This window comes from Phyllosticta citriasiana, assembly GCF_038021145.1.
Source record: "Phyllosticta citriasiana strain CBS 120426 chromosome Unknown IWZ02scaffold_6, whole genome shotgun sequence".
In the NCBI taxonomy this organism is placed as follows: Eukaryota; Fungi; Ascomycota; class Dothideomycetes; order Botryosphaeriales; family Phyllostictaceae; genus Phyllosticta; species Phyllosticta citriasiana.
In genome coordinates this window covers 77,394-90,359 of record NW_027117283.1, presented here as the reverse complement: position 1 = coordinate 90,359, position 12,966 = coordinate 77,394, and the positions used below count along the sequence as shown (strand labels likewise).

Below are 12,966 nucleotides of genomic sequence, written 5' to 3'. Positions count from 1 at the left end.
AGGGAGCTCGAGCTCGAGCTCGAGCAGCGGGATTGGAAGAGAGAGAGGGGCGTGGATGGAACACGGACTAGTGGGAGGCCTAAGATTGCAGGGCTGCGTGCAACCCCAGAGCAGACCAGAGGCCTGCAAAAGGGCTAGACTTGTGATAGAGTAGGCAAGTAGAGAGAATGATGGTTGACGGCGACCGGGCACTGTTCGGGATGCGTCGGGCATTATTGAGTGAGAGAATGACGGCACAGCACCGCGCGTGATGTGAGATGCGCCGACGGCAGAGAGCAGCGGTGAGAGTCAAAAGACGGAGACCGACGACGATTTACTGGTGGCACTGTACATCCATCCATTCATCCAGCGGGTGGCTTGCTTTCTTTCGGGACGTCAACGCCCAAGGAACTGCCGATGGCTGTGTGTCTGCCTGTCTGTCCGTCGGTGTCGGCTCAACTCTTTTCCACATCTCGTTCTCTCTCCACCTTTTCGACCATCAACCTCGCGCCTGTCGTCGATGTAGTGGTGTCTGGCTGGCAAACCGGTTTCGTTTTGCGGCCTGCAATCTCCGATCCACGATAAAAACAAATGCAATTGGCCCAGTTGCTTGTCCTGCTGCTTCAGATTAACAATTGTTTCATCGCCCCATCCTTGACCCCGTCCCGTGATTAATGATTGCGCGCGTTTCGCCCCTGGTCTCATGGATCCCCTATCGACAATTAAGCTTTTTGACTCTGTCGGGTCCGCCAAAAAACTCGACCCTCCAGCCTGGGACAGGACACTATTGCGAGAAAACGGTTTCGAGCGGCCGCCTGGATGGTCCGGCTGCTCCCGCTGCTACTGCGTCAACGCTGCAACGGTTGATGGCTTCATCCTTTTTTTTTATATTTTTTCTTCTTTTTCTTCTTTCGTTCTGTTCCACGATGCGCTGACACCTCAAAAGGCCTGGACTCCGAGTCTCGTGCTCCCCTTGTCACCCCCCTTCATGCACGTCTAAATCACCTCCACCCATCTCAGGGGTTAACAAGGGGTGGCGGCTCGGTGGGAGAACAGTGGTGGAAAAGAGGATCGCCATGTGTCGCCTGGGGTCTTCTCTACCATGTGTAGAACATGGTCCAAGACATCTTCATTTGATCCTCCACCTCTTGTGCCAAACTCCAACAAGGCGTCATGCTCATCAGTCAGGGCCGACACTGACACTGACTGACTGACACTCTGACGGCCCACAGGCGTTCAGTCGTGCGGATCCGTCGCCGCCGCCGCCGCCGCCGCCACAATGATGCGCCCGTCTGCTCGTTCGCAGATTTACGGCTAGCTCAATGGACATCTTACTCTCTCTTGCAGGCCAAGACAATGCGAGACTTGCATGCCGCCAAATCCAGATCGGGACGGCTTATTCATGCCCTGCCAAAACGGCTCCTGTGGCTCACACTCCCTCGCACCCCTTGCCGCGTCGAAATGTTCTCGAATTCTGCAGAAGCTTAGCCAGTCAGCCAGCCAGCCAGCCAGCCCTCAAAAACTGCAACAATGGCAGAGTTAGGACGAATCAGAACAACACTACGCACGTCTGCCGTTTCAAAGCAGATCCAGAACTCACTCAACCCCACTCTCTGCCTTTGAACGCCGACGCTGACGCCGTTTTCAAACCGCGTCTTTTTTTTTTTTTTTTTTTTTTATAAAAAAAATGCCCGTCGCACTGACTCCGATGAAATAATGGCATTGCGCATGCTCGCACATTCTCTCGTACTTGCCCAGCTGCTTGCGTGTGTGGCCTTGCTCCACCGCGGCGTCGACGGCGGCCACCCATCATCGACAGAGCGACAGCGATCATGGCCCGTGGACGAAACACGTCCATGACTTGCGTTAGGTGCTTGCTCCTCGCGGCCGGCCTGGCGTACATCGTACTTCCCAATTGCGCGAGATACTAGTCCCTCCCGGCAACCGAGGACGGAGTAGCAGCCGTCGTCGTCGTCGTCGTCGTCGTCGTCGTCGTCGTCGTCGTTGTCTGTGCTGAGACGACGACATGCCACGACGCCCAGAGAGTACGAGCGGGTACGTAAGCCCCAATCTGCTGCTGCTGCTGCTGCTGCACCCACCCACCCACCCACCCACCTACCAGCGATTGACAGGCGCCCCGAGACGGACGCCCAGAGGAGCCGCGGGGGCTATGCGGTGCTCGGATCCATTCTCCCGTTTTTAGCGCTGGCTGGCACTGGCTAGGTGGTTTTTGCGCTGCTGCTCGACAGACGCATCGACAACGCCACCCACCCGGACCTTCAAAGCCATCCATGATGACGGACCCATTGTTGGTAGGCTCGCTCACAGATTGCTGCTGGTCTTTGCGCTACTGTCCTGCTCTCGTACCATCTGGTAGTTGATTCGCGCGCGTGCCCACGCCGGAGTCGTCCTCCTTGCCGGGTGCAGCCGATGATGCGACGGTGGATGGCCCTGACCTGATGGCTTCCAAAAAAAAAAAAAAAAAAAAAAAAAAAATTTGTCGCGGCTGTGGTGTACTGTACTGATCTGTAAACACTTTTGGTTTTTTTGCCTACTTACAGTGCAGGACATGTACCCACAGTAAGATACTAAACAAACAAGCTCTCCATCGCGCACCAGGTACCGCCGTCATGTCAGGATGTTCAGGGACAGGCACTGGCACTATGTAGGCACTCAGAATAGACGCGCGTGCTCAACGGCTCTCCTTCTCTATCTGGTTACTCCACCTTCTCTCCGGTTAGTCCGTATGTACGTCGTCGACAACGACGTCAGTCCGCTCGCCCTTCTCCTCCTCCGTCCGCCTCTTTTCAATTTAGCCAAATTCAATCGGTCGTCGTCAAATCGTGTGATGGGTTTATTTTCTGCCGCACCTTTTTTTTTTTTTTTTTTTTTTTTTTTGGTGGTGTGTTTGCTTCCCTGCCTTTCCCCTCTCATCATCATCATCATCATCATCATCATCATCATCATCGCAGCTTCGTCGTCATCTTTCATGTCGCTAATTGAACTAACTGACCCAGCATGAACCAAGTGGTCGGTGCTAACGTAGGTAGGTAATCAAGGCCAATCATCGCTGTACTGTAGGCCGAGCTCTAAGTTTGGCTCTGCTTGCTCGCTCGCTCCCCACCTGTCTGGGTCCTTCCTCCCTTCGTTCCTGGCGACAAACGACGTCGAACATTACACGCATGTACGTCACGATGTCGGCATTATCGTACGGTTTCTTTCTTTTTTCCCTCCGATGAGGTGCTTCTTGGCTATTTTTGCCTACAGCCCACTTGCCCGCTCGGTGTTCGTTTATTCGGTCATTGTTCAGGGAGGGTCGCTGGCTGCTGCTGCTGCTGCTGCTGCTGCTGCTAGGTCCTGTCGGGCAGTCGGTCAATCCATCGGATGGTATTCGGTGGCGGAAGGGCTGGTTGATTGGCTGGCTGGCTGGCTGGCTGGCTGGCTGGCTGGTGGGCTGCAGTCAGTGTCGGCGGCGGCGGCGGCGTGGCTTGCGTTCTCATTCACTGCTTGCTTGCTTGCTTGCTTCTCGTTTCTTTTCTTTTCCTCCCCTTTCCTCTAACGTTCATTCGGTCGTTATCGTCGCCGTCGTCGTCGGGGTGTAGCTAGCTGGCCTGCCTGCTGGTTGGCATGCGTGTGTACAACACGTGCACCACGCATCCATCCATCCATCCATCCATCCATCCATCCATCCGGCATCAGTGGCGCACCCTCCTCACCCCCGTCTCCCTACTAGCCCCGTGCATGACTCACTCGAAAGGGGAAGTTCTCCCGAGCCACCTAACCACCTACTGTAGCCACGTACCTACAGTGCAGCACCGACCGGGAGCCGCGCTCAACTGGCTGGCCGGGTTGGCTGGGTTGCGGTGCTTCTTTCGTCGGGACGGGACTGACTTACTGGGAGGGGGATAGTGGAAGGAGAGAACCGAAGTCGGCTTTACTGCGGTGCCTGTATATATCCATGCTGTGGTATACATATGATGCGTCTATACGTACGTCATTTGCAATGCCGACAGGAGCCATGGGCCATGAGCCATGAGCCCCTAGGTGCGCTCCTGCTCCGGCTATCTGAGAAGGAGGTGGGGAGGAAGGAAACATGAATGCGCTCCTCCTCCTCCTCTCTTTCCTGTCAACGACCAGTAACCACACCATGTGACTCCACCACCACCACCGCAGCGCAATGCACTGCAGCACAAAACACCCGACACCAACCATTCTGTTCCTCGCTTTGCACCCCCACCCACCCCCCTCGTCTCGTCTCGTCTTGCGTCGGCGTCGGCGGCTGGTTGGGCTGGTGGGCAAACACGAGTCGTGCGTGCGTTCTGACGTTTTTGATTTTTGATTTCTGGTTTCTGATTTCTGATTTTGGGATCGTGACGTCTGACGTCTGAGGTGTGAGCGTGGTGTGTTTGGATGGCGTGGGTGGGTGAACAGACAGACAGACAGACAGACTGCCAAGCTGAACTGAGCTGCCATGTACTACTACAGTACGTTCAATAGATGATCTCTACCCGTCTGTCCGTCTGTCTGCCTGTCTGCCTGCCTGCCTGCCTGCCCATTCCCACAGACAACGCCGCGATATCGACAGCCCAGTGCAGCTTTTGCGGTCGTTGTCATCATCACAGCGAGTCCTCTGTCCGTCAGTCAATTAGCCAGTGTCTTGCTTCGCGTTAATGCGGAGATGAAAGTAGAAGTACGGTGGTGCTCTGGAGGCTACTTGCTTGCTTCCCATGTTGCAGTCAGTTTGACGACGGGGTGCCGTGATTGATTCTGCAGCTTTGCTCTGCGTTGCATCCTTCTGTCTGTCTTTCTCCCCACATGCACAAAGTCCACTTGACAAGCCAAGGCAACGTGTGTAGGCGATGGAAACTTCCTTGTATGAAAACTTGCAAGCGCCACAGTGTGTAGACAGGGCAGGTAGATGTGGGCAGGTTTTTTTTCGTCGTCTCGCCGCACCGCGCTTCACTGCAGCTCAGTCTAGCTTCTGGAGGCTATGCTGAGTGTGAGAGAGTGGAGTGGCGTAGCGTAGATGAATCAAGGCGAGAGAATGCAGACGCATGCATGCATGCGTGCGTACTTGCATGCGTTTGTCTTGCCGGGTCAAAGCAGAACAGTACAGTAACATCGTGCACGACGGTGCCGAATGGATTGAAATAGCAAAGAAGGAAACAGAAAGGGAGAAGTGGGGGGAGAAGAGGAGAAAGGCGACAACTGTTCTTGCGCGCCAGCTGCCATGTTGTCGCCTCTGAATCCTCCCTTCGTAAGCAGCACCACAGCAGTATCAAGGCGGTGGTCCATCTCAGAATTGGTATAGTGTGGTGGAGCAACGTCCCCCCCAAAGCAATCACCAACTACTTGTCAATTTTTCCATCGCTCTCGCCATCGGCCTCTGCAATTATTTGCTGCAACACTTGCCCTACCCTCTTGTTTTGAGCGCATGTCAGGTTGGGCGGATCAACGGGGCGCTGCTTTCCTTAATTGAGAGGCAGTGGTGAGCGGTAGCTAGGTAGGTACGTAGGTAGGTGGGCATTGGGTATAGAGGGCGTTGATTGTGGAGTGAGGGGTGCTCGCCCCATAGAGGGCGTTGATTGTGGAGTGAGGGGTGCTCGCCCCGCTTCATTCACCATTCACTCATCTATTTTCTTCTTGCCTAACGCGCACTGTTGACCTGTCAGCGTAAAGTGACTAGTTAGTAGGATGACTTTCAGCATGGTCGGCCGGCTGCAGATGAATTACACACAGTCACTATGCTTCAACATGGCAGCTGAATGGTCGGACGGTGCGACGTTTCATTGCTCATTGATTGTTTTGCTCCCATGGTGTTGCTGTATTCATATGCATACTGGTTGCTTTCAGAGCTTGACCGCCGAAAATAACTACTCCTCCTGCCTTGGATGTATCTCAACTCCATCAATCATCCACTGCCACAGTGAATGCTCACGCTCCTCCATCATACTGCTCCTGCCTTGGATATATATCAACTCCATCAATCATCCACTGCCACAGTGAATGCTCCCGCTCCTCCATCATCATCATCATCATCATCATCATCATCCCACGCCCACGCCCGCCGCAAACCCCATCGGCAGCGCGTCCAACTGCAGCCAAAAAAGCGGCGAGCCAATCTCAACATCCCCATCCCAACCTTCCACTGCCGCTTCCAGATCATGCACGCCATTCGGCGCGGCACTTTTGTACGGCGACACGCGTCCATCGCCGTGCTCCACGTCGCCGATGCGGCCAGTTGGCGTCCCCGCGTTTGCCGACGACAACGACGACGCAGCGCTGGCGACAGGCGGCTCGTCTGGCGGCGAGAGCAGAAGCGTCGACGCGCCGTTAGGCAGGCCGGTCGGCTTGCTAGGTTTGACGTCTGCCGGCGGCGGGGGTGGCGGGTGCGAGAAGCGGCCGTTGGGCTCGTTAGCCAGGGACGGAGAAGACAAGGCGCTGGTCAGGTCTTGACGCAATTCGTCGAGGATCAGGGCATAGCGGCTGCTCGGCGCGTGGGGTTCGGTGATGGTGGCTAGGTGTTGGGTTGTGGCATCAGCGAGGGACAGGAGCGATGTCGACGTTGCCGTGTCTGGTGCGTGGGGCGGCGGAGGAGACAACTGTTTGTGGAGGGTGTGGTGGTGGCGATGGCGGGCGTGCAGCAGATGCACGTAGATGACGGCCAGGGCGTTGAAGACAATGTGCTGTCGTTGTTAGTGGACAGTGTCGATGGTCAACATTGCAAACCCACCTGAGTGAACCAAAACGACGACACGGGCTGCCCTTCGGCGAAAAAGGCGAGTACAAGTTCGAGGACCGTCCGCGCAGCACCAAGACAGTCGTCGGCGAAGCCTTGTACGACGGGATCCGTCCTACTAGACAAGAGAAAGGGGCGATTCACGAGCATTACGGCATGGGCGTGGGCGAGTTTGAGCACTGTGCACTGGCGACGGAAAATCAAAATCAAACTCGACGGCTTTATGCAGCCAGAAAGCAATGGCGGCAGTCGCGCGCGCCATTCGTCCAGAGCCTTGTGGTGTTGGATTGAATTGGCTCGTCGTTCGCTGTCAGTCTTTGTGTGCATGGAGTGCTGCTCCTTGGCTATTCGGCCGACCATTCGAGCAAGCTGACAGTGAGAGATGGGCCCGTCCTCCAGACAATCATCTCGACTTGGTTGGACAGCGTGGGTATCTGTCAAGTCGTCGTCGTTGATGGCTAGCGGAAATTCTTGAGAAATGTCGTCATCCTGAAGCATTGTGGGGCGGTCAGAGACGATTGCGAGGTAGCGATCTAGCGTGTATATGGCCCAGAATAGCCGTCTTTTTGTTTCTCGGACGACGAGAGACGCCTTTTCAGCCGAGTAGCGCTTACGATGGAGGCCCAGGGCCATGGAAAGCTGCACTGTCGTCCCAAAGGTGTACCAAGCTTGATTTGACCGACCAGTGCTCAACAAGTAATGGCACTGAATGAACCTGGCTTGCACGGATTCCAGCGTGGCAGGACCTGTCTCATGGGCCAAGAGGACTTGAGCCTCGCGAAAGTATGCCTCGCTTTTCCGCCTCGAGTCGGCCTCTTGGTCCTTGATCCGGCTAGTCTCGTAGAGCATGGCATAGGCGAAAATCATGTACAGAACGGCCCTTTTTGCAGGAGCCACGACGATCTTGTCATGGGAAAGCTCCCACAACCAAGATGTGATGCTAGGCCGGTGCAGGAATCTGTACGTGGGCATGGCAAACTCAAAATATCGACCGACCAGGTACTCGGCGTGCAGCGCCGGGGGTGGCAGAGGAGCCTCAAATCCCGACGTCGTCACAGGAGGCTTGTCCCCAAACGTAAATACGGTGGCTTCGGATGAGGTCCCTGAGCGAGGGCCGAGAGAACCATCACTGGGAGGCCGAGCCTGGTTCAACTTGCGCATGGCGCGGCGGAGCCAGGCTCCACTCGATTTGGGCCCCAAACGACGACGATCCGTTTCCGGCGAAGATCTTCGGGAAGTTGGCCTGGCGGGAAGCTGGACGCTGGGGCGTTTCGAGTCATCTGCTGGGGCAAGAGGATGCAAAGGACTCAAGCGCGGGCCTTGGTGGTGAAGAGGCGGGAGAGCGGGCAGGACAGACGGAGGGAAGTCGGCACTGAATGAAGCATTCCTTCGGCTAACGGGGACAGGCATTGGATCGGGACACGTGGACGACGAGCCCCTCCGACGGCGATCGGAGAGGTGGTTGTGCGACTCGGCAGCGAGAACCAGGGCATCCAGTCCGCGAGACGAAGGCGGCGTGTTGAAGCGGCCGCGCGTGTAGCTGGCCAGATAGGTGCATGGCTTTGCGGCCTTTTCGCAAGAGGGACAGGGCTGGGTGCCAGTGCAGCGCTTCTTTTTTCTGAGGCCGTCAGCGAGAGAATGGACAAGGCCGAAGAGGGGTGGTACGATTTGCAATTGTCACATGCTCTTGTAATCTTCCTGCGCTTCTCGGGAGGCGGTTGGACGGGGTTGGCAGAGGGTGAGGGCGAGGGCGAGGGCGAGGGCGAGGGCGAGGGCGATGGCGACGAGGGCGCCGGAGGCTCGACGGCAGCCATGGCGAGCGAGGGCCAGGACGAGCGAGGTTGAGTGGAGAGAGGAAATATGTGGTGATGTCGTTGGTGTTGTGGTTGCGGATGTGGATGTGGTTGTGGAGATGGGGCCCTGAGTGCATAGCCAACACATTGACTGCGGGGGGGGGGACATGGGCGGTCCCCGCTTCTTCCCCCTCTCGCGTCCGTCTCCATCGCTCGCTCTCCACCGCTCGCTCTCCACTTCCTTTTCCGACCCGCCCGCCATGTCCGCCCTTCCGTTCCCGACTCCAGCTTGTGTCCGTCCCCAAGTGAACTGAACTGAACTGAACTGAACACTCTGACAGCCGAAACCAAACAGCGAAACGCTCCACCCGAGGCACGAAGACTAAGGTACCTGAATAATGCCCTTTTCACGTGAGATTTCACAATCTTGCGCCTCTCACTGTCAACAATCCCTCTTGCTATGAGCTCAGCACGCAGACCCCTCGGTCGTTCCACACTTTGGTACAAAAGACGACTCTTTCATCTGCGAACCTATCAATCCATCCTTCTTGCACGTACCACCTCTTCCCTTCATCACCGCCAAATCCTACCGACGCCGCCTCGTGGATGACGACATTTAATCCCAACGTGCAAACCGCTCGCAGCCGCTGCGCTGGAAATCCCAACAGCGCCGCGGCATCAGACAGCGACATGCCATCCGCCGCATTCAGGTGCCCGCAGATGGACAAGTTTGCGGAAGCCCCAGCAAACTCGATCGGTTCTCCAACAGCTGTATAAAGTGCCGTCGTCTTGCGGCGTAGACCTTGTCGCGAAAACGGGAAATGTCCACGAGCCTGCGACTGGTCGTTGTCGTCCCGGAACCCGAACTCGAACACGGTTGCGTCGCTTCGACAGTTCGCAAACAAAACGTCTTTCCCTCTAGTACGGAGCGGACGTGATACGTGAACGGCACGCCATGGACCCCTGGAGCTAAAAAGGTGCCCGTAACTTTCTGCTACTGTCAGACCCACGTGTCGAGCGCATGGAAAAGTCTGGAAAAGGGAGCACTTACGTGAATCACCCAGCCGCTCCCTATCGTCTCTACCGCCGCCCATGCTGCTTGTGCAGACATTTGGCCTCCGTACGTCGTCAGTTGCAGCCGTAGATGTCCATTTTCGTTGTGGATGGCGCGCGCTCCTCCGGCGACCACGGGCTCAATGCTAGTAAAGGTCGTTGCAGAGAGTCTCTCGAGGGCAACGAGCAAAGTAAAAGATGTCGGGTTGGTGAGCGGAATGGACGGCGAGTGCTTTGACTTGTCCCTTGCTTTTCGAGCAGTCAACTGACCAGAGGGAAGCGAGCCTTGCTGTTCTTCCATCGTGAAAGACGCCGAGATGAATGATGCCAAGTGAAATACCCAGGCCAATTGCTTGGGAGAAGGACGCGGTCAACCAACTCTTATATCCAGCATTTGCTCGACAACGGAACCCTGAAAATTGATAGACATGGCCGCCCTCAACGATTGACTCGATCTCAGAAGCCCCGACCCACTCCATCGAAAAGGGTGTTCGACCCACAGATGGTTGACTGATCCACAGACCCTGACGGAACGGCTCGACGATCTGCAACTGACGCCTGGCTATCGTCAACCCTCTATCGCACCTGCACCAGTCTCGCAAGTACACGTTCTATTCGGAAAGGTTGCGCTGCGCTAAGCACATCGGGTGCTAGTCATACAGAAGCAGACTTTAGGAAAAGAAAAGCGAAGAAAACAAAAGAGAAGAAAAAAGGTTCGTGTCAATGACTTTTCCTTGCTGCTTTTTCAGATAGTCTGGTGTCACTGTGCCTCGCACTACTTTCCTTGCTTTCTTTCGGCATTCACTACCGCTGCTGCTCCCATCTCCCTCATCTTACACAGACTACCTCACATCGGCATTGCCTAACTAATCTACCATTGCGCCACGCCACGGCGCTTTTCTCCCCGTTCCCGTACTGCACGGCCCGTCCCTCAGCTAAGCACGATCGCCCTGTCTTTTCTATACTCCCACAAGTCGTCCTCTTCTGGTCAAGCAATCAAGATCAAGCATCTCTCCCGTCCCTGCATGATCTTGATCTTGAGCTTGATCTTTGCACCTCGTCACCAAGTGTGTGCGATCAGGCCATCTGTGGCAGAAGTTCTAGCGTCGATGATACAGGCGCTCTCTTCCGGTACTCATCGGTCCAATGGGAATAGTCTTTGTTAAGTCTTCTGTTGTGGGCTCGCGCATGCCGCTTCGTTCTTTTGACGGGACCATCTGGCTGGAGATTACGCAAGGTTGTGAGCCGTCTGCTGCGAATTGAGGCGAGGTGAAGCGGGTGACGGCGCGGTTCAAGGTTCACAATTATCTGTGGCCGGTACTGCGGGCCTGCTTCGTTCGGCGTTGAGAGTGTGGACGGCGCGGCGAAAGGCCATACGAAGAGGGAGGAGATAGTCAAGACTCGAAGCTGTCTGAGAGTAACTAAACGGATTGGGCAATGTGGCGAGGTGAGTGAGGGGAGTAAGGTGACTGGCGGCGGCATCAACACCATGGGGACGACGAGGACAGCGACAAGCATTAACAACACGTTTGCTCTTGGACTGACACTTTACCAGGCATACGGGCACGAATAGCATGACAGTGTAAGCTCGATCGCGCCGCAACAGGAGCAAATGGGGGTCATCTGTGATGAAGTGACGGCGGCGGTGGCGGAGGCGAGCCGGCGACATCAAAACCAAGCGGACGACGATGATGACGACAACGGCCACCACCACCACCTCCAAATCAACACCACAAACACCCGCCAGACCTCCTCATAACTCCAAACTGCGACCTTTCTACCACCTCACGAGTTGGCAGGTTATCCGAGTGGTTGCGCACCCGCTGGCGGCGGCCGAGCGCAGGCGTCGTTACAGCAGGTCCACGAGGTAGCCAGAAGCCCGTAATTCTTGTGGTTTGGAGTTCGAGACGCAGACGTGCCTCTCGCTCTCTGTGAGGGTTAAGCGGGTATACATATAAGCAAGGGCCGCCCTGAGCCCTCGGGTGGGCAGACGTAGGTCTGGTGGCAGCCAGACTGAACTGTTTTGTGGTTTTTATCTTCTTTTTTTTTTTTTTTTCTCTACTGGACTACCTCACTGTCTTTTATGCTTTTGACCTCGGCCGTTCTGTTCGAAGATGTTGTTTTGAAAGAAGACTAGTAGGTTACTACTTTGTCACTGATGCTGCAGTAGGTGTTGTTTCTGCTCGGTCATCCAACGTCCGTTGCCCAAAACCGCAAGCCATCCTTCAACACTATTCCAAGCTCGTCTCTGTCGTTTTGAAGAAAGCCATGTTCTGCCAGTGCCAATTCCAGTGACGCAAAACTGTCGTCCCGCCCATACCTTCGCCCATCCCGCAACCGCCAACTCGAAGCATCTCGAGGAGCTCCCGAATCACTTCTTCTCGGGGCTGCTGCCACACAGAGAAATCAGTTCACCGTAGTAGCGAGACGCCGAATTCATGCTCTTGCCATCATGGCCAGCCATTCCGCAGGTCGTCTCCTCGGTCATGCTGTGCTCCATCTCGTCCTCGTCACCACCACTACCACCATCGTCACTACACTCGCTCTCGTCCTCCCCCCCAGTATTCTCAGCTGGTACAGTCCGCCAATACTTCCTCACAGGCTCCACGCGCAAATCCTCCACCCACACCCGCTCCAGCGCCTCGGTGCGATCCCTCTTCGGCACCTCGACGCCCGCCTTCCATGGAATCCAAGCGCCGACCTCACACCTTTTAAACGGCAAACCATCCTCGTCGAGCAGCGCGCCGCGCTGCGTCGCCTGCCCGTTGGCCAGACACGCGTCGCACCACTCCGGCGCCACCTGGTAGAACAGCTGCAGCTCGGTCGTGGACTCGCGCAGGCAGCCGGCGGTGCGCGAGGCCAGCTTTTGCAGCACGAAAGAGCCGTTGGTTAGGCTGATGATGGGCGCTTTTTTGGTTTGCCACGCGAAGGCGTCGAGCGCGCGGCGGCAGAGGAAGAGTTCCGGTTGGGGGTTGTGGTCTCTGTGTCGGCATTGGTAGATGGGGACGTAGCGTCGGCACATGGTGGATGGTGCGTGTTCCGTTGTGCTTTTGTGGTGGAATGGGCGCCGGTTTGGTGATGATGAGGTTTTGGCTGCAAGTTGGATTTTAGCCGTGCTTGACTTGCGCTGGGACCCTTCTACGACAGCTCAAGGCAATCCGTATCGTTTCGTGTGGAAAAGAGAGACGGACTCTGCTAGCTTTGTCAGAAGGTAAGCAGATTGGCAGCTTCGTGGCGGGCTTGACAGACCTCCAAGGCTAGACGTCAACGCGGAGCATGAGAGGGCCGCAAGCTGCACGCCACCAGGCTCAGAATTGACGACTCAGCGGTGGCTTCAGACGGTCAATTGGCTGGCAAGTGGCCAAAGGACGAAACTTACCTTGGGGCGATTTTAGAGGAAGT

The 12,966-nt window shown here is 56.0% G+C and overlaps 4 protein-coding genes across 4 annotated transcripts; 1 reads left to right on the top strand and 3 right to left on the bottom strand.

The window, feature by feature from the left end:
* Nucleotides 1-3,092: 3,092 nt before the first annotated feature.
* On the top strand, nucleotides 3,093-3,704 carry IWZ02DRAFT_246646 (uncharacterized protein). The gene has a single exon (XM_066763124.1). It carries the CDS (start codon nucleotides 3,215-3,217, stop codon nucleotides 3,536-3,538), a length of 324 nt encoding a protein of 107 aa, XP_066622776.1. The 5' UTR covers nucleotides 3,093-3,214; the 3' UTR covers nucleotides 3,539-3,704.
* IWZ02DRAFT_449862 (uncharacterized protein) lies at nucleotides 3,634-4,592 on the bottom strand. Its single transcript, XM_066767430.1, has one exon. It carries the CDS (start codon nucleotides 4,450-4,452, stop codon nucleotides 3,871-3,873), a length of 582 nt encoding a protein of 193 aa, XP_066622775.1. The 5' UTR covers nucleotides 4,453-4,592; the 3' UTR covers nucleotides 3,634-3,870.
* Nucleotides 4,593-5,751: 1,159 nt separating this feature from the next.
* On the bottom strand, nucleotides 5,752-8,532 carry IWZ02DRAFT_498857 (fungal-specific transcription factor domain-containing protein; the record flags this gene model as incomplete). Its single annotated transcript, XM_066770221.1, has 3 exons — nucleotides 5,752-6,665; nucleotides 6,713-8,336; nucleotides 8,384-8,532. The coding sequence occupies 3 exons, from the start codon at nucleotides 8,530-8,532 to the stop codon at nucleotides 6,027-6,029; spliced, it is 2,412 nt and encodes an 803-aa protein (XP_066622774.1). The 3' UTR covers nucleotides 5,752-6,026.
* A 3,403-nt stretch (nucleotides 8,533-11,935) lies between these two features.
* Nucleotides 11,936-12,586, bottom strand: IWZ02DRAFT_490017 (uncharacterized protein; the record flags this gene model as incomplete). The annotated part of the gene is made up of 1 exon (XM_066769625.1): nucleotides 11,936-12,586. One exon carries the CDS (start codon nucleotides 12,584-12,586, stop codon nucleotides 11,936-11,938), a length of 651 nt encoding a protein of 216 aa, XP_066622773.1.
* Nucleotides 12,587-12,966: the final 380 nt, after the last annotated feature.